Source organism: Echeneis naucrates, chromosome 17 (genome assembly GCF_900963305.1).
Source record: "Echeneis naucrates chromosome 17, fEcheNa1.1, whole genome shotgun sequence".
In the NCBI taxonomy this organism is placed as follows: Eukaryota; Metazoa; Chordata; class Actinopteri; order Carangiformes; family Echeneidae; genus Echeneis; species Echeneis naucrates.
Window position 1 is genome coordinate 8,377,573 of NC_042527.1, and position 19,422 is coordinate 8,396,994.

A 19,422-nucleotide genomic window follows, 5' to 3' on the forward strand; every position below is an offset into this window, starting at 1 on the left:
TGGATTGAGAGTATAGGAAGTGAAACTGTAAGAGTACAAAGTACAGTAAGTATAATCATAAAGCTGATTTTTGCATTCAGGTGATAAAAGAAGGAAATAAATATTAAGGAAAACATTATGGCAATACTGAATATTTTGAAATGTAAAGCAGTATATAAATACTGAAAAGGATGTGACAAGATCATCTGCAGAGAGTAAATGCCTGATCTGCAGGCTTGATGTAAATAGATGAGTGGGCCTAGATTACAACCTCGTAGATTAGGAAACTTTACTGATGTAAAATACACAACAAACAGATTAAAAAAAAAAAAAAAAAAAAAAAGAAATTCTGACATTGAACACAAGGCCAGTGAAAAACCGACACTCAACACTGCTTCTGCCACCAACATAAAAGATGCAGTTTCTGAGGAAGCATGTGGTGGTGGAATGAAGCACAAGTTTTTTTTTTCCTCTGAACTAGGGATGTCACGATAGTCGACATTTGGTAGCTGGGACCAATGGCAATGAAACTGCAAAATCTCATAAGTAAATTTGATAGAATGGAAAACAGGAGGCTGCTGTGCACAGAGTGCCAACAGACACGCACATGCAAACATAAGTGTAAAGTACTTTAAATGTAATAATATGACAGGCTGATAGTCTGAAAATATAAATTTAAAAAGCCAGTGTTACATGTTGGCAGAATGAAGTATTCACAGCAGTGGGTTAATGTCATGAGCCTCAGCAACAGCCTGACAGAGCGAACATTGAACACTGTGCAGCATTAATTCAAAACAGTAACATTTGAGGAGATGGACATTTTTACATGTTAATTTAATTATAAACAGCTTAAGATCACCCACCCTAATGCAGACATCTGGATCTATACTCTGAATTCAAAGCTGCTTGGGTGCATTTACAATTCCACACTTACTCAAACGCTAATGTTCTGTTATCATTTTTAGCCACCTGTAACTCGTCCCTGCTGATCTGGATCACATAAAAAGGTTTTGACACAGAAGTCCTGTTTTCAGCTTTTATACTTTTCAACACAAGTCCATGGCAGCCTTTCTGCTGCAACCATACCTGGGGCTTGTGTTCATGTTGCTGTTTCCTATGTCTGCGGTCTTCTTCTCTTCATCTTTGTTGTCAGACTAGAGCACTTGTAAGGTTATCACACTTTTCTGGTCAGAATAGTCTTCTCTCCAGTACTTACAATATCCATTATACTGTTGGTACCACAGTACTATGGAAAAACTAGAACTAACATTTCCAGAATTTTGGCATTGACTTGGTACTGAAGTATCGGTGCTTGTGACAACCCTACTCTGAGCAAGAACAATGGAAAGCAGGCCTGCCTGTGAACAAAACAATTGGGACTTGGTAACAAAATAAATTATTAAAATTAACCTAAAAACAAAATATATATATTTATATTCTACAATCTGAGATTTCACCATTTTGAGTAAGATAGTCTGCAGCAAGAGGAGGTTAAGAAAGGGACCCGACATACAATCTCAGCTCTCCTTTATCTGCACGTCTCTGCTGCAGTGACAAGGACAGCACTGTGGCATGAATGAAAAAATAAGAGGAAGGACTTCCAAACAGACCGTTTGCCTTTGTGCTGATACCAGCTTTAACTGAAGTGTACTTCAGAGAATCTTAAAGGCTATGTTTGCATTTGAACACTTTATAATTTATCACATCAGTTTTTAACGTTTTCTTCTTAATGGCCTCACAATTGATATGAGCTGCCATATATGGACAACCAACCACCCACACTTCAGAAAAAACACACAACTGCTCAGCGTAGTCAGAGTAACACACAATTCTTGAGCCAGTAACCGAATTCCTCTACAGAGAATACTTCAAAAACTGAAGTCTGTAAATTAACGAAACACTTGTAACTGAACACTTGAATCCAAGTTTCTCAAGGTGACACCAGTCTGTGTGGCAGGTGACCTTCGAAAATGTATCTGTGATCATCTGGCAAGTGTTTACTCTGGACCCTCGACAGATAGTTAAAAAAAAAAAAAAGTGAATGAATGAATGGACAGATGGCAGATGGGGGGTGGGAATGATGGTGTGGGAGCTGCTGCAGCTTGTTAAAAAGCACAGTAAAAATCTTTGATATTTACACTGAGGGAAGTGAATACATTCAGGCAGCAAAAGGAGAGGAGGGTGACCTCTCCTGTGTACGAGGTACGTTTGGCAATGCTATTACTCAATCCAACCCCGCACAATCCCTGTGGCAGTCCTCTTTGAATTACCCTCTCTTCTGTCCCTTCATCATTTGCATGTCAACATGCCACTTATGCTTTTACTCTTAAATCATATGTGAAGTGGTAAACGTTGAAGCGTCGGGCCAGCAGAGCTTTTCTGTGAACACCTTATGAAAAGACAGGCAGATCTAGTCTTCCCCAGGGTCCCTTACCACCCCCGCTTCAATCAGCAGGAGTCTTTGGTTCAGAAGGCACATGTGTGCATCTCCACAAGAAACCCTCCTGTATCTTTTTATTTATTTTTTTTTAATTATTATCATCTCCTTTGATATAAAAACCCCGGCAGTGTGCAGGCCACCTGGATTTTAATGTTCTTTCTCCCCAGGTCGATCAATTTCCCAGCTTCCTGTTTTGTGGTCTTTAGGAAAAGCAGAGGGAGACCATGGGTTGGTTGTAAACTCAGATGCCATTGGTCAGGTCTGTGATGACATTGGCCTTCACCAGTTTGCGGAGGAACTCCTTCTCCTTGGATATGTTGTGTGTCCATGACTGTGAGAGATACAGAAGAATTTAGATTCATACAATATCACAGCTGAAGTAGCAAGGCAACATTGTGTGGGTATATTCAATAGCACTTACAACAAAAGCACTTTTATATGCACTGAGCCACAAGCCTGTATGTTAGCTTGGGATTTCCATATTCCCAGTGTCTATACATGTGGGTGTGCATGTGTGCGTTTATTAGTGTAAACCCACACTGGGTCAGCTTTCCACCCTGCTATGAGAATTCAGTCCTGCGGGTCAACATGTAACCAGAACCGCTTGTTCCTGTGTGCTGCTTTGGGATGGAGGACTTGGTCAGAGAGCAAATGATGGAGGAAAAGGGTGGAGGAAGAAACACAGAAGGGACTAGGAGCAGAAAGCTCAGCTGGTCCCGGAGGTCCCGACAGGACTAAGTCTCACTTAAAGACTCTTCTGCAGTCTGAGTCAAACCTCCTCCTACCACTCCAACAGGACCACAAGGAACAATGAGCCTCAGTTTTTGGGGGCATTTAAAAAAAAATAAACAAAAACAAAAAACAGAGCTATAATGTAAGTACATTTGAAATCAATTTCCAGGCAATCGCCATCATGTCACACTGCTTTGTACACCGATAAATATTTTGTTCATATTTTCGAGGAAAACATGGGAAAATGCTTTTTTAGTCACCCACCCTCTGAGTCGACTTGGGGGAGTGTTTGATTGGCACAATGTCAACAACTGAGTACTGCTGAATCGAGTCAATGACAGCGTTGTTATCAGAGGTGTTGAAGAATGAAGACTAGGACGATTTATCATCTACATTTGCATATTTCTTTAACTTTTGAAGACACTGTCAGATGATACTAATGCACCTTTCTCCTGGTGAATTATGGGGTTGGCAGCCAATGTACAACACAAGTTTTGTGTTCTTGTTCCTCAACAAAGAGGAAGCATTAGATAAAAAGCTCTTTCGTTGCTGAACAAAATGTTCACCAGCTAGTTGTTAACATTGTCCTCCTGATGTTAGGTGCTTGGTTGGTAGTTTACAGTGGGATTTAGATCTTTTTAGCTGAGAATAGTTGCCTGCTGCAAAGATGGTGAGTAGTGAGAGTGAATGAAGAATGTCAAGAGCAGCGAACTGCAGACTAAGGTGATAAAGCTCTGTCATCTATCACCACAGTCGACCACATTCACACCAAATAGACCATTTCAAAATATAGAAATATAAAGAATTACAACTTTATCTTAATCAAAACTCGATTAACTCTGATATTAACTGAGTATCAGACAAAAGTTCGGTACTAAATATAGCACAGCAGTTGACCTCTGTAGGGCCACACTGTCCAAAGTGACGAATGTGACATTTTACTCTCAACTTTTCTGCATCTCGTATGCTAGAGGATTTCCGCTGAGTTGCACAGTATTTATTCAGATAGGAAACCAGGGCTTCTACCAAAGTAATGGAATAATATGTGGATGATTTCACTCCTGAGTGGCCGCGTGGCTCCAGAAAACCAAACAACCCCAGGGACTGGCAGTGGTTAGTTAGGCAGTGTTCCAAACAAAAGCCCACAGTATTCCCATTAATTAGCCATGTGTGGCTGATAATGACAATGTTGATGTGGATGATGATAATGACTGCCAAAGGTTAACTGAGAGTTTAGACAGAGGTTATCGCCATACTGAGCTCATGGTTTACACCCGTCAGCACATGGTTGACATCTTTGATTCCACTGGGTTTCACTGTAAACACAGAGAGGAAGACTTGACTGATGGAGAGGAGAGAGGTCTGTCATGAGGCTGTTTAGAAAGTGACTGTTCAAACCACACATTAACATTAAGCATGTTGCTATAGTGACTGATGAAAGACTGGTAGCACATCCATTCATGGCCATTACAGCTTTTCTTTCTTTGCATTTTAAATGAGGTATTTTTCCTTATAATCACATTGTTTTATGGTGATCAAATGTTTTCTTTTTATTTAATAAAGGCAAAAATAAGTGCATGTGTTTTAGCTTTACTTATTATGTTACTTAATACTCATTTCATAGCCCACTCACAGATGCCATGTATGCTAATAAAGCCATTGGATAAATCAGAAAGTGCTAATTAAATACAGATGTTCTTAATGAGCAGATAAAGAGTTATTGAACAGGAATGAATCAAGTGCAAATGGTGATACTGCCGTACAACCAATAAGTGAATACTTAACAGGTAATGTATTTTGGAAGTAAGCTATCTCAACTCCCCTGCAGCCTCCACGGGTCTGGTGGTCATTCCAAATCAAATGTTACAGTCATTTGTTGCTTCATTTATTCTTTAAAAAGGCCAGAGTAGGAAACTAGAGGCCATAATATATTTATCATTCTTATTATAATGGCCATAGTATCACATCATTTTACTAAAAAGTTTAGTAATTTACGATCACCTTGATTATTTGAAAGGTTTGTAGTTAAATCACTGCTGCTTTCAACTGTTAAGACACTCACCTCTTTAATTGCAGACATTTTGACAGTCTCATAGTAGTGCAGAGGTGCTTGAGGAGTGTTCATGTCATAGCCGAAACCTGCCACAGCAACTTCATCACAGTTATGCAGAGCCATGGTTATAGCAACTGTTCCCAAAGTTGGAATGTTCTGTAGGAAAAGCAGAGATACAGATTGTCTGTCGTCACAGAATGCACACACACCAGTAGTTGCCAATAAAAATGTATGCACACATACTGATTAATAAATAACTGACACATTATTATTATTATTATTAGCCAATTTTAAAATACTGGTTCAGACACAGATGTCCACTCCTGCTCAGTCTCTCCTTTGTACATCTGTCTTTGTTCTGCCCCAGTGCTGCTAACTGACTTTGAACACTAGGTGATTAACTATTACCTTTAAGACACGACCCCTGCTATGACACAGTGATCTACAGGGTTGCACTATGTTTCCTAACTGCCCTGGGCTGTCTGAGATCTGGGGGGTATAGGGTCTGTGTGTGTGATTGTGTGGATGTTGGAGAAAAAGAGAGAGGAAAGCAAGAGTGTGTGTATTGGGGTAGAAAAAAAGCAGGTCCAGAGTAAAGAGTGGAGGAAGGCCCCATTTAAACCATTACCCTGATTTGCAGCCCTCAGGGTAGGTGAAGCTGAGCTAGCAGCTGGCCAACCCCCTACTGTGTGTTCTAATGCACATTAATTTACACACTCACATACACACTTAATGTAATCACTCATATAGCAAACAGACCTCCTCATTAATTTTCACGCACATAAACACAGAGTGATAATCATAAGACATTCTGTAGTGTAAATAATGCACCAAAACTGCAGCTCGTATTAAACGAGACATCACTGCAAACACCCACATTTTGACACAAATGACCATGCACTCACTCTCTCCCGCGCAAGCACACAAATGGGCCAGATGCCCACATGTTGAACACATGTTGCAGGGGAGAGTTCATGCAGGGGTGCTATGGTGGCCCCAGAGGGCAGAGCTGCTGTGATATACTCCTCATTTCTCTAATTTCCTCTCCACTTTCCAACACATCACACAAACAATAAGCTCATATGCAACAATATACACATACACCAGTACCTAAATTCAAATACTTTTAGTTTTCTGCTCACCTAAATCGGATAACTTTTTAAATAAATTTTTCTGACAGAATGATACTGTCTCAGGTCCAGATGACATTCATTCATTTGCTAAGTAAAAACATAAATTTCTTACACTGAATTAAAAGAATTGCTCTGTACCAAATTTATACTGAACTGGGCTTGGAACTGGTATTGAGCATCTTGGGATTGTTTGGCAAGAAATTTTCTTTCTATTTCTGTCTTTTTTTTTTTTTTTTTAAATATATATTGTGGAAGTACTCTCTGCCTTCCTCTGCTGAAGAACCTTCAACAAAGCCTTTAAAAACCCTGCTTAAAGTACACACTTGAGTGAAATACAATCTAAGAGCAGATCATCTCATATCTCCAAGGACAATTGCTATTTTGACTAAAAGTAAATTGGAAATCACACCTTTGCTGGAACTGCTCTTACTAAAAGCTTGAATCTTACCCCTTTCCCCATGACACCATTGTTGAGGGGCAAGCCAATGAACTGGAAAGCAGCCTCCTGGATGAAGTAGGGATTGAGGATTCGCATCTCAGTTGGCTCCCTAGGAACATAGTGAGCCACAGACTTCCAAAAACCCTCTGTACCCCTCTGAGGAAACAAATGAAGAAGGGAAGATGGGAGGAAAAACAGAAATTGTACATTAGTCAAAAGTAGTGATCTATTCATAGTACAGGTCATGTATATGAAACACAACACTATCATTCACATTATGGACAGCCAACAATCACATGCCACTACAGCATCAAAGCAAGCTTATTGCTCGAAGACTGACATAAAACACAGAAACCAACCAGGGGCCAGACCACTACTCGCACTGATTCAGGAAATGGCTTTTAGTCCTTGAATGGATGAAGTCAGGATGAGGGGCTTGCAGAACATCAGCAATTATGACCGCCTGTAGGAGGAAAGTCTAGCAGTGCGTGAGGGGTGCAGCCGCTTTTACATATTTTGTGGTATTGCTCAAAGTAACTGCAGGTAAAAGCTTTCATTCCGTTTTACTTCTATTTTGACAAAATGAAAAATTACTATGTTAATATTTTCCATGTGCTTGTACTTTAGTCTTTAACTAAGTGACATCACTCAGAGGGTTGCATATCCATCAAGGAAAGAAGAAGTGTGTAGGAAGGGAGCTCGAACAGCACAATTGCTGACTGCTTCGGCAGGTCAGACGAAAGACAGGTGGAAAACCACAGCGCAGCGGGACCCAAAAGTGCTGAGAGGTCACCAGCAGAAGAAACAGGTCAAGGGATGGCGGCAACCTCCGAGAGCAGTAGCAACATCAGGGCCCCTTCAAATGCACAACCAGCAAACCAGCCCAAGCAGGAATGGTGCAGACTACACGCACTCAGCAACATGAACTATGAGGAGTGCAGAAATTTTAACGAATGCACACTCAAGTGAGCTGCTGCTCCAAGACAAAAAGGATAGAGGAAGAAGCACATTAATGAGCTCCTGAATGACAGATGCCAGTTGTACAAGAGGTGGAGGAAGGCAGCCACAGAGGAAAAAGCAGGGCTACAGCTACTGTGGGTTGAGCTAAAAACACAGGCTGAGCAGGCGGCACTGGGCAGACCAGAGTAGGGGATGGAGAAAAAGGAAGAATAAAGAAGTTTTCATCCCTGAAGAGGAAAGCTCCACTACCATCAACCAGATCAGGAACATTGCCCTTTTAAATGTGGAAGGGAAGATTTTGTTCATGGTCCTGGCAAGAAGGATGACTGGAAGCTGAAGGGCAACCACTACATTGACACAAGCCGGGCTCCCAGGCTCCCTCGGATGCTGTGAACATTCAGCCATGATCAGGGTAGAAATACAGCAAGCTAAAGGGAGAAGGGAAACCTACACGTGGTGTGGCTCAACTTGATGAATGCGTTTGGCCCAGTGCCACACAAACTGGTTTAATTTGCATTGGAATTCTTCCACATACCAACTTGCGTCACTAGCATTATGGCCAAGTACTTCAGCAACTTCCACGTGTTTCACCTCTGGCAACTTCACAACAGCATGGCAACAACTGGAAGTTGGCAGGGCCATGGGTTGGCCATCGGGTATCCCCAATACTCTTTGTGGCCGTCTTCAAGATCATCCTCATCGGTGCAAAGCAGCAAGTAGCAAGAGGCCCGAGATTACCATCTGGAGAAGGACTCCCAGGTTTGAGAGGTCACAGTACATTGATATCGTCACAAGCATCCTGCAGCTAGGCACATGCACAAGGCTCCTGAAGTGACTAGAAGAGTCACTAGAAGAGTGTGCAAGGATGAAAATGAAGCCCTCAAAAGTCCCGGACCCTGATGATCAAGAAGGGACTTGGGCAGTGACAACACATTGTTCACGGTTGGAGGAGAGAAAATACTGCTGCTGGCAGACCATCCCATCCAAAGACTTGGGAGGCAGTATACATCAGGGTTCTCAAACACACAGATGGGGAAGGTGGTACAGAAACGCCTGACTGATGGACTGGCAAAGATCGACAGCAGGTAGTCTCCAGGAAACACCTAAATTGGGCCTGGTTCTTGCATTTTTTTTTTTTTTTTGAAATGATAAACCCCTTGAAAGTGCAAATTACTAGCAGTGCGTGATGTACTTGCCTGACAGCGTGACTTCCTAACAGGCATGAAGCCAATAGGGTCAGCAAATGTAAATGGGAATCACCTGTTCAAATAGTCAAGCACCCGCCTTGCCGCCTTTGATATAGCAGTACATGACTATTTGTGTGTATGTGCGCGCGCTTACATGTTGGCAGAGGCAGTAGCAACAAGTCTGCTGACTTTGTGGCTTTAACGGTGGCGGCTCTTTTTGAACACTGGCCCGGCTCTGTGCCTTTGGCAAGCTGCAACAGGAACAGCAGCTCATCTCTCCTGTCAACACAGCTTGTGTTTGCCAGGAATCTATTTAGCTGTGCTGTTTGGATGTGTGTGCGTCTGTGTATGCTGAATAAAGAGCAATGCACTTTTTTCTTTATTCTAGGAAGGAGAGAAGCTAATGACACACAACACACACCCCTTACTTTACACAGCTATGACCCAACATGTACACAGACACAAATGTCATGGGGTGGGGATCTCTTTGAAGATATTCAGACAAGTACAGGTGGCTTTGACAAAATAAGAGCAATTAGTATTTAAGGATTCGTGCCTGCAATGAAGGGAGAGGGTGCTGTTATTAGTTTAGGAATGTCAGAAGCCGGTTACAGTCTTTAACTCAAACCTCCAGCAATTAGGATGGCCCAGGAAAGCTAAAGATGACAATCAACCCCCTCCTTAGACTGAACATTAAGCTGTCAAACTCCAGGGGAGATGTACAGTGACAGCAATGAGGAAAGCATTTGTAGGTTGTTAGTGGGTTTGAATATTAAAACATGAGTATAATGCAAGTTCAGTTTAAGAAACATGCCAAACTTTAGATTAAGAGAAGGTTCAAAGCAAGACAATTCAATTACTGCAGGAAATTGCTTAAACAAAGTTGTGAAAACAGCAGCAACAGCAAACAAAGCTGTTGTAAATACCCTCCATGGAAAAGAGGTAGCATTCGAACGTGGACAGAACATGAAACTGCAAAGGGGTTTTCGACCACCAAACCCTTACAAACACATCTTGAAAGGTGAACACAAGCGTGCAGGTTAGCTGGTTAGACTGTCGGTGGGCTTTGATCAGAGGAAATGGATGCAATTTATATTCTCACAGCGATTTAAGTGTGTGCACTAGGCAGTGTGCTTCAATGAAGTGTCTGGTAAGACAACCTTAATTGAAACTGGAAAATTGGCAATTTTCTGTTTGTGATACTAATTTGAAAGTCAGGTAATCCCTGATGATTGGTCAACGAGTCAATGAAATTAGAGCTTTGGTCAAACAAGCAATATGACGCTATGCGGAGAACATGTTGGGCAGCGTTTGATTTATTAATCTGAGGAAGGTTATGGTCTCTTCACCATCCCATGCATGCAAAAGCACTTTTTGCTGCATTGCCTTCCCCCCCCCCCCCAAGTGTTTCTGTAGATTGGCTGTTGCTAAGGGGTGGTGTTGCATTTCATCTCTATACTCCATCTCCCCCATCTTTCCCCTCTGCCTTTATACAATTAACTGTGAAATAATATTTGATGAACAGAAATCAGAGGCTGACAACCTTTTACTTGTAATGAGCATCTTGATCTTGGGGTTTAAGAGTTGTATTGGAGATTAGTCTGTCAGTATCTTGACAATACCAGGCTTCTATTAAGCTTGCCACTGGGAATATGCAACAGTTCTTGGCAATACTTCTGAGATTGGGAGTCAATGTGAAGGAAAATTGTTCTGATGAATGACACGGCACAAGAAAAGAACAGTCACAGTCTCTGCCAGCAGAGCCTGACCAAACCAGGTAGGCCACTGTGACATGACCAAAAATCTTATTTAGAGGTGACTTTACTGTCCAAGAAAATGTTATGCTTGACTCATCAATGAAACACAAAGCCCACAGGTTTGGAGAGAGTAAATCTTAGAGAAGCTGAGGTGAGGGCAGGTTGAGTGCAATAAAAGGTGCGAAGGAAATCAAACACATACAATTAATTGTAGATTTACTCAACATCTGAGTGACTGCTGGCAATCTGCTGTAATACTATTTGAACATGGTTTTCCCACAGACAACAAATAGCAAGTTGGGAGGTATAAGTACTACATCAGAAGCTTGTAAATATTAAGTATATTTATCTTGTAATATCACAGCTCTACAAAAATCCCAGCTATACAAACTAACAGTAAAGTAGGTGGAAGCACAGGATTAGAGTAGACAGTGTCAGAGGGTAAAAAGCACTGCTGTAAACCAGGATAACATACAGATCTAACAGGTGGAAAAAATTATGCAGACACCCATATTGTTTAAAACAATGGCAGAAGACTCTGCGGGAACCATCACCTTATTGTGGTGGAGAGTTTTGTGTGCCCTGATGAACCTGGGAGCCATGTGCTCCTGGTAGGGTCTTCCACGGTAAACTGGTTTTAGGCAAGGGCCCAGACAAAGAATGGTTCAAAAGACGCCATGAAAGATAGAGAGGAGAGGGGACGGTTGCATCTTTGCGGCCGATGGTCCTTTTGACACCATCAGGCTTAGATCTGCAGAGCTCACTGGATTGGTTCGCAGCTGAGATTGAAGCAGCAGGGATGAGGATCAGCACCTCAAAATGTGAGGCCATGGTTCTAAGTAGGAAACCAAAGGATTGCCAACTCCAGGTGTGGAATGAGTCCTTGTCACAAATGAAGGGGTGCAAGCATATCAAGGTCTTCAACATGAATAAAGGAATTCTAGAGCCAGAGATTGATCAGAGAATCTGGGCAGCTGGCGCGGTGCTGCATTTGCTGTACCACACCGTTGTCATGAAAAGGGAGCTGAGCCAGAAAGCAAAGCCCTCGAGCTACTGGTCAATCCTCAATCCTACTCTCAGCTGTGGTCATGAGTGACAGGCCATGACTGAAAGAACAAGATTGTGGATACAAGCAGTTGAAATGGGTTTTATCCGCAGGGAGGCTTAGATATAGGGTGAGAAGTTCAGTCATCCAGGAGAGACTTGGAGTAGAGCTGCTGCTCCTTCTTCATGAAACGGAGTCAGCTGAGGTGGTTCAGGCAGCTGATAAGGATGCCACCAGAGCGTCTCCTTAGGGATGTGCTCCAACTGAGGGGGGGGGGGCTCACTGGCCCGGGAGCCCCTCGTGTTGTAAAATGAACAGAATTCTTCTAGTGTCAAAATGATCAGATGAGACACTTGTGCATCTATTCTTACTGGCAGTAAGTATTATAGATTGTGACCAGCAAAATCTGAATGAACAAAACATCACATTACTATAGGCTAATCAATGGATTGTTGTCAGATTTATGTTACATCTGATGATACTTTTATTATTTTATCAGGAGCATAGAACCAAAAATTGATCTTGTTTGCTCGTCAATGGACTACAACAAAGACAACTTTGTTAAGAGCACTGCATTTAAAATTTTCAGTGTGGTTAGGCTTCAGAATGACTAAGCTCAAAACAGTTTGATACCCTTTAAAATATAATTTTTGTCTGTATTGAATGAATCAGATGGCTCAGCTGCCGAAGGACTTAATTAAATGTGTAGACACGTGGCGTGCTGAATGCAACAGTAACAAGAGGAGGCAAAAGGAACACCTGCTTGGTTATTACAGGTGGTGTTAAAGCCTTTCAATGTATAAAAAAAAAAAAAAGCACAAACATACTGAAGCCAGACAATTTAATCAAACATGCATACAAAAATATGATTGGAATGACATATTCCTTGATAGGCAGCTATCATACATGTGGTTCTATCTGGACTCTGTCCTGTTAATTATTATGCGAGGATGTGGTTACGTTTGATGTTTATGGAGAGAACGATCTAAACTAGGTCGATTGGATTCCGGAAAATAGACTTTAGCAATTTAGAAGCAAAAACAGCAGCCACCAAACTGCGAATCACAATTAAGGTTGTCTGGAGGTCATTAACACTGTATACATGTCAAATCTTTGAGTTTACAAGTTCCAGTCTCACCACATAAGTGCTCCACTGAAGAGGAACTGTTTCCCAAAGAATGTTTGAAAGGGGGATAGATTTCCCTCAGTAGGTGGTTAAATGCTGAGGTGCAATGTAGAGGATTACGTTTCTTATTACCAGTGAGGTAAAACTTTGGGAAAACAATGGTTATTATATTCACTTTTGCTTGCCAGGAATCTGAAGCATTCACCAATTAGCCTTTGCTTTTCTTGACATGTACCACGACCTTTGCCATCACTGAGGTCACAGTGGTTTCCTTTTGCCTCTGAGGTTATGCATTGTGTGAAACCCTTGTCTCTACGTTTGTACAATGGCAGACATGTACACTAACTCTTTTTATATCCATCTATGTATCTATCTATCTATCTATCTATCTATCTAGGGCAGGACTTAGGTGAACCTATTTTATCATTTCAAAGCCCTCTTTAAACATTCATAAAAACCCAGTTACCAATGTCACTTGGATGACAACTACTACTAAAGACACCCAGGGTGCAGGTCTGTGTGTTAATCATTGCAGGCTAGATAGGTGACTCATTTTTGAAACACAACACTCATGGTAATCAGTGACATCCGGACACTATGTTGGTCACTTGGTTCACGTTCAGAATCCATGTTTACAAGTATGTAAATGTTTATGACTGCATGTATGCATGCTACTTTGGGTTTCTGCACAGATGTCTGGGCTTAAAAAAAGAACCCTATGGTTGTTATTGCCGCCCCACAGTGTCTTCAAGTTACAATAAACCTTTTCTGCTAAAATGGCATGTCTATAAACTGAAAAACTTGGGTGTTACATAAACTGGAACGAAAGGAAACACTTCTGAAAGATACAGCAGCTGGATGGAGTTTGGAAATTTGTCCGTGATATTAAGCAACAGGCTATTTTAGTGAATCCTTGCGCAGTGGGTTTCTGAGACATGCAATCTATCCAAAATATTGAATTCTCGACAATATTTTTATTTTCCGAGTAAGAACCCACAGGTTCATTTCTAAACAGAAGCACTTTCTTCCTTAAATTGTCTCCATTCATCATTTATCTCTCTGGCCTGAAGAGAGGCAGGGAAAGCTCCTGTAAACAAACAAGAGAGATAGAACACCGACACTCCACCTACGAACCCCTTGTTTACCACCGGCTGTATATCCTTCACTGGCTCTGTTTGAAAAGATCCCCGCATATACAAACAACTGTGGCTATGTGTGCATGAACCGTGAGTGTGTGCTGTGCATGAGGGTAAGAAAATCAAAACTAGACACATAGGAAAAAAGGAAATATCAACAATTGTGGAAATTATGTTTGAGCATAGTTGCAAACAGCATGTAACTAGGCAATCAACCAGGCTGCTGTATATGTGGGGCCAGACCTTCAAGCAAAGTGACAAAGGTGAGTGGTAATCACATATGCCTACAGTAATGAGGGATTATGGACAATGGAAGTGTTATGATGCTGTAGCACTGTAATTGTAGATGTACCAGAGGGCTTCACTGAACTAGAATACACATTCAGAGAATTATAGCTGCAGGCAAAGGATCTGATCAGGTACTGAAATCCAGACTTTATCTGAATGTTTCCCTGAAGTTTGACTCTGTGTGTGTTAGTGTAGTGAGTGGGAAGTTATGTCTGCATGTGTTTGTGGGAGTGTACAAAACATTGCAGAAGAAGAAGAAGAAAAAAAAAGTGATTGTGAAATTGCCTCGCTAATTTGTGTTCTATTCCAACTATCCAAGATGATGCTGTAGGCATTTCAAAAACCACAATAGTGCAGGATAGTGGAGCATGCTTGACGACCAGCTGGATGAGTCACTTGTGGCTGCACTACAACCGTACACTGCTCATTAACCTTTGAAAGAAAATGAAGACAGACACTCACTTTCATAATCACAGAGGGGAAGTGAAAAGGTTTTGCATTCCCTCCAGCTGCGAGTGGACAGGTTTCACAAAGAATTCTCCTTCTTAACAGATCAGGGTCCCCAAGAAGAGCTGTCTGTAGTTACATTGCCTCTTACCCTGAGAAGGACCAAGTGTACCAAGTGTAGGGCAAAGAGATAAGCTTGCTACTACTTGGTGACATTCTCCTGCTCTTGGATTGTTTAGTGGAAAGCAAAAGCCTTATTCAGTTCTGAAGAAGCCTTTTGGATGAAAAGCAAAACATCTTCAAAACAAGATAAGAAGTCCAGCTGTATCCCACTAAATGCTTTGAGATGACCGGGATGAATGAGAAGCTTCACCGACACATTCACCTGCTGCATATCATACAGCATCGTCATGGCTCTGAAAGCTACATGCTTGTCTAATAAGGGTTAAAAATTTGCGAAAATTGAAATCATTAACATCATAAATTAGAGTTTTTGGAAATGTGTACTCGAGTAGACCAAAGGCACATAAACACCACATTATGTTTGTTTCCACTGCCTTAGCTAGACATCTGTGTGACTTACTTACATACAATACAGCTAATCTGTCTTTTAGCAGATCTTACATTTCCTTTCAAATTGTTGCCACGACTTCAAATTCACTAGTAAACAGACATTGTTACTCTGGTGTGTAGATTTGAGTATACTATGGTCAACCTTGTGTTTCCACGTGTTTTAATGAAAATATAGATGAATAGGACCTTTGTGTGCTCTTCTAAAGTGATCCTATTCAAGGGGCAGGAATTCAAAACGCTAATGACAGCATAGAGGCAAGCATCCATTACATTGAAAACCCTCTAGACACATCTATTACTCTGAGAACACCTAACACCACAAACATGCACAATGGTGGGCACCAATGAGTCCTAACTCTAACTAGTAATACTGAAATAGACTTGTGGAATGAAATTCCATACACTTAGTTTTTCTTTTGTGCTGGCATTGAACTGAGCCTACTGAAAGTGCCAAAAACAAATTCAATTAATCTCAGTTGGCTACTAAAGTGGAATAAATGGCCCATGAAAAATTTACATAGGGTGATACATTCTTTATATGACAGTCAATCAACTTCTGCAGATGTACAAGAACACACTAAAGACTAAAGTCGATGCAGAGGTCAAAAACCGGTCTTTGCACATCTGTCAGTTCTCTTCTTCCATGTCATCATCAAGGCTCAGACCAATGGACACTGATATTTTTTTCTTTTTGTTCACTGATTTTTAACTCATGGGAAACATTCTTCCTTCCCCAGCAGATCAAAGAGGGCTTAGTCAGATGCCAGGGGCCAGATCAATTATCCCAGGCAGCCATTTCCACTGTCCTTTCTTTCTGACACACCAGAAAAATCTGGGCCCTATCAAAGGCTGAAGGGGCCATCAGCCAGCTAAGCAAACTATTTTCCTCTATTTTGCTTTACTGTTACCTTCCACCGCTCATTTTCTTTTCCCCAGCTATTACGCTTTTCTCTATTTAACTTTATCATTTCCATCAATCTTTCCTCCATTCTCTCATCCTTTAATCCAGTGTCACTGCATTACATAGCTTCATCTTGCCATTCAATGCCCTTTCCATCCTCTTCTACAAATGTATTGTCCTTTCCTCCCCATTTTTTATCCCCATTTTCTCACTCATGACCCCAAATCCCTGAAAGTCACACAGCTGTGCTGGAAGATAAAGTTGGTGACCTGATTGCCTAATTAGACAAAAGGTTCCTGTACCAAAAAAAGATGCTATGGTTTAAGAATTGAACAGGTGCTTATGTCAGTTATCTAACTTATGTACATTCCCTTTAATATAAATAACAATCGGAAAAACCTTAGAACAAATGTCTAACACTGTCTAAATATAGACATAAAACATCCAAACAATAAGATGAACTTTTTTCCCCACCTTTTTTAAAATCTAACATAACCCATGCTCTAGAACATGCTCCACAATGATAAAGTAATTGGACGCAGTAGTAGACATTATGGTTCATTTCTTTAAATAACTACATTTACTTTGCTGACTTTATGTTAAGCCTCTTCCAAGTGCCCTCATTGTGCTGGACTTGAGTGGGCTCAGAAAAACCTCACAGCAATACACGAGTGTTAAAGCGGACCTGAATAAAAGTGCCTATGTGAACCTTTTTTGAATAACAAGGGTTTTAAGGTGGGTGGCACAGGGGCCATTAAAAATGATTGCTTTCTGTAATACATTAAAAGATAAGGGCGAGCCTATTTTGTCATATAGTCTGAACCTTGTGATTAGAGGCCAACTCATAGCAATCATTTTTAACTGTGAAAATCAGTGTTTCAAAGTACTCCCACCGATTTTTCATGAAGCAATGTATTTGATAAATATTAGTGCAACAACACGAACAGGAGGCTTTGTAATTCAAGAGAAAATTGTAACATTGCAAGACTGAGAAACAAGAAAATCACTCCCTTGAAAAACTAACGTGCATATTTTTTCTCAAATGTCATTTCCACATAATGCATTTACACTATTTAAACCATCTAAACTATATAACACGGATTAATGCTGTCCTGCTAATCTCTCTATGAGAATGGCTTACATTTCCACAGAAAGGAATGTACAGAATGTGATCAGAGACTGCTATGCTCCACTGGAGGGGGGAGAAAAAAAAAAAATACACAACTCTAATAGTCATGCATATTTAGACAGCAGTGAAGATTTTACTTCTAGGTAGTGCAATTGCTGAGTTTTGCTATGCGTAAGGGTTAGAGTTAATCCTTTATATTTGAACACTCACCTCATGTTCAGATTTTCCTGCTTTCAGAATGTGTGTGTGTGAGAGAGTGACAGATATATATGTTGAGGATTTCAGCTTAAATATTAAAATATTGTTTAAATACATGCTCACCAGTTTCTCCTTGAAGACCATCTGTCGAAGCCACTTGAAATCCAGTGGTTTAAAAGCTGAAAAAACAAAAAGTGAGTCTTTTTCATAGTTTTCAGGTTTCTGGATAGCCCCCTCAGGATAGGTAATTCTGATGGTGGTTTTGGTCCCTACATCCTTTCCATAACCACGGACAGGTGCCTCATTCAACCTGCCAACAGTTTAAAAAAAAAAAAAAAAAAAAAAATGGTGAATGGGATTCAGGCTTCAAAGAGACAGGAAGTTCAGTATTATCTTTCGCGGCTAATACAGTGAATCAAAGGTGTAATCTCACCTCACTACAACATCATAGTCATCTATTCGGGAACCCAGAGACTTGTTGGACAAGATGCCTCCATTGCCCACAATGATGCATCTTTTACAGCTGGCGCTGGAATGTAGGACGGTCAGATTAGTATATTAACAACTGATGGACATAAAGCTCTTGAAGATGGAGGTGAGTAGTGGTAATTACCTGTCTAGCTCTTCTCCCAGTCCATAATTTTTGGTGGCAGTTAAAATGCTGTCAATGATTCTTTCTGTCAAGAAAAAGAGGCAACCACCATTAAAAGGAGAATTAAGGTTATAGTAGGTTTCCACCTACACTACATGGCTGCAAACAATATCAAAAAATTGCTCCTTACTTCAGCATATTGTTAAACCTACACGATATGCTATGGTAAGAAGTTATATTTTTGATCGTATTCACCAGAAGGGATTACTTATAAACACAGTGGTGGATAACTGCTTCTTTGGCAAAAGCTTCATGTGACTAGTGCTGGCTTCCCTACATCCAAAATATTACCATCAGAATGTATTGTTATACTCAGGGTGAGTCATATTTAGTGCTCACTCTGTATGGCAGAATGTGGCGCAGTAATGTCACAGATAAGATGTTCTCTAACAGGGAAAATTATACATTTGAAAACTCAAGACTGAGGGACCTGTTCCATCAGTAGATGTTTAAACTGATGAAAGCTCCATCACACCAGTAGAGATACAGCAATTTAGGTGGTCTTACGACAGTTGGAGAAGTTCCCCATCTCATTAATTCTGTCACAGATAAGGAGTGACCAATCAACCCAAAGGAAAAGTAGTGATGGGAGACGACTCAGGAGTGAATGTGAAAGAAACATACAGGGTTCAGGATGGTATGCGTGTGTATGTAGAAACTCTCCCATAAAAGCACTCAGAGAGGAATGCTGTTTTCAAACAAGCACATTCTCCTGGATAAGTGGGCGATGTTGAGCTTGTACTCCTGCATGGCCAGCTCCCCTCTGATCGTAGGGCAAGAAATGAGGATGTTTAGGCATAGCATGCATGCCTGCCATGTTCTGCAGGGCATTGTGTTATAGTCATGCTTCCAATATTAGATATTACAATTATTTCTCTTTCCTCTTGACCATTTTTAGACCTCTCGTACTTGGACTTCACAACATCCAAATGTGCAGATTCCATTACAGTTACAAGCTTTAGTGACAGAACATTTATAATAATGCAGATGCACCATAAAAGGATGACAGTTTATATTATCACAATACTTGGATTAGCTCTCCTTTATCTGCATCCCACATGAAAACACATTGTTGAAAAATGAGTGGAATTTTTATGACCCTTTCTTGTTAATGTAATATAATCGCCATATAGCACAGTCTGCAATGGGGAGACCAAGAGAAATGGCAAAAAGTGAGAGTGAAGGGAAGAGCACGAAGAAGAGAGTTTAGATTGGGGCCTCTAAGCAGTTTGTAAGACATATTACAG

At 40.9% G+C, this 19,422-nt stretch overlaps 1 protein-coding gene across 4 annotated transcripts in view; it reads right to left on the minus strand.

Moving 5' to 3' along the window:
• Positions 1-384: 384 nt before the first annotated feature.
• st3gal3b (ST3 beta-galactoside alpha-2,3-sialyltransferase 3b) overlaps positions 385-19,422 on the minus strand; it is a 40,420-nt gene continuing 21,382 nt past the window's right edge. For all 4 annotated transcript variants that reach the window (XM_029524192.1, XM_029524194.1, XM_029524193.1 and 1 more), the window contains 6 exons: positions 18,137-18,200; positions 17,957-18,052; positions 17,647-17,833; positions 6,786-6,932; positions 5,214-5,360; positions 385-2,750 (listed from right to left, as the gene is read on the minus strand). In XM_029524192.1, the coding sequence (XP_029380052.1) occupies positions 2,661-2,750; positions 5,214-5,360; positions 6,786-6,932; positions 17,647-17,833; positions 17,957-18,052; positions 18,137-18,200 (731 nt within the window). In that variant the 3' untranslated portion in view covers positions 385-2,660. The remainder of the gene's footprint in view (positions 2,751-5,213; positions 5,361-6,785; positions 6,933-17,646; positions 17,834-17,956; positions 18,053-18,136; positions 18,201-19,422) is intronic.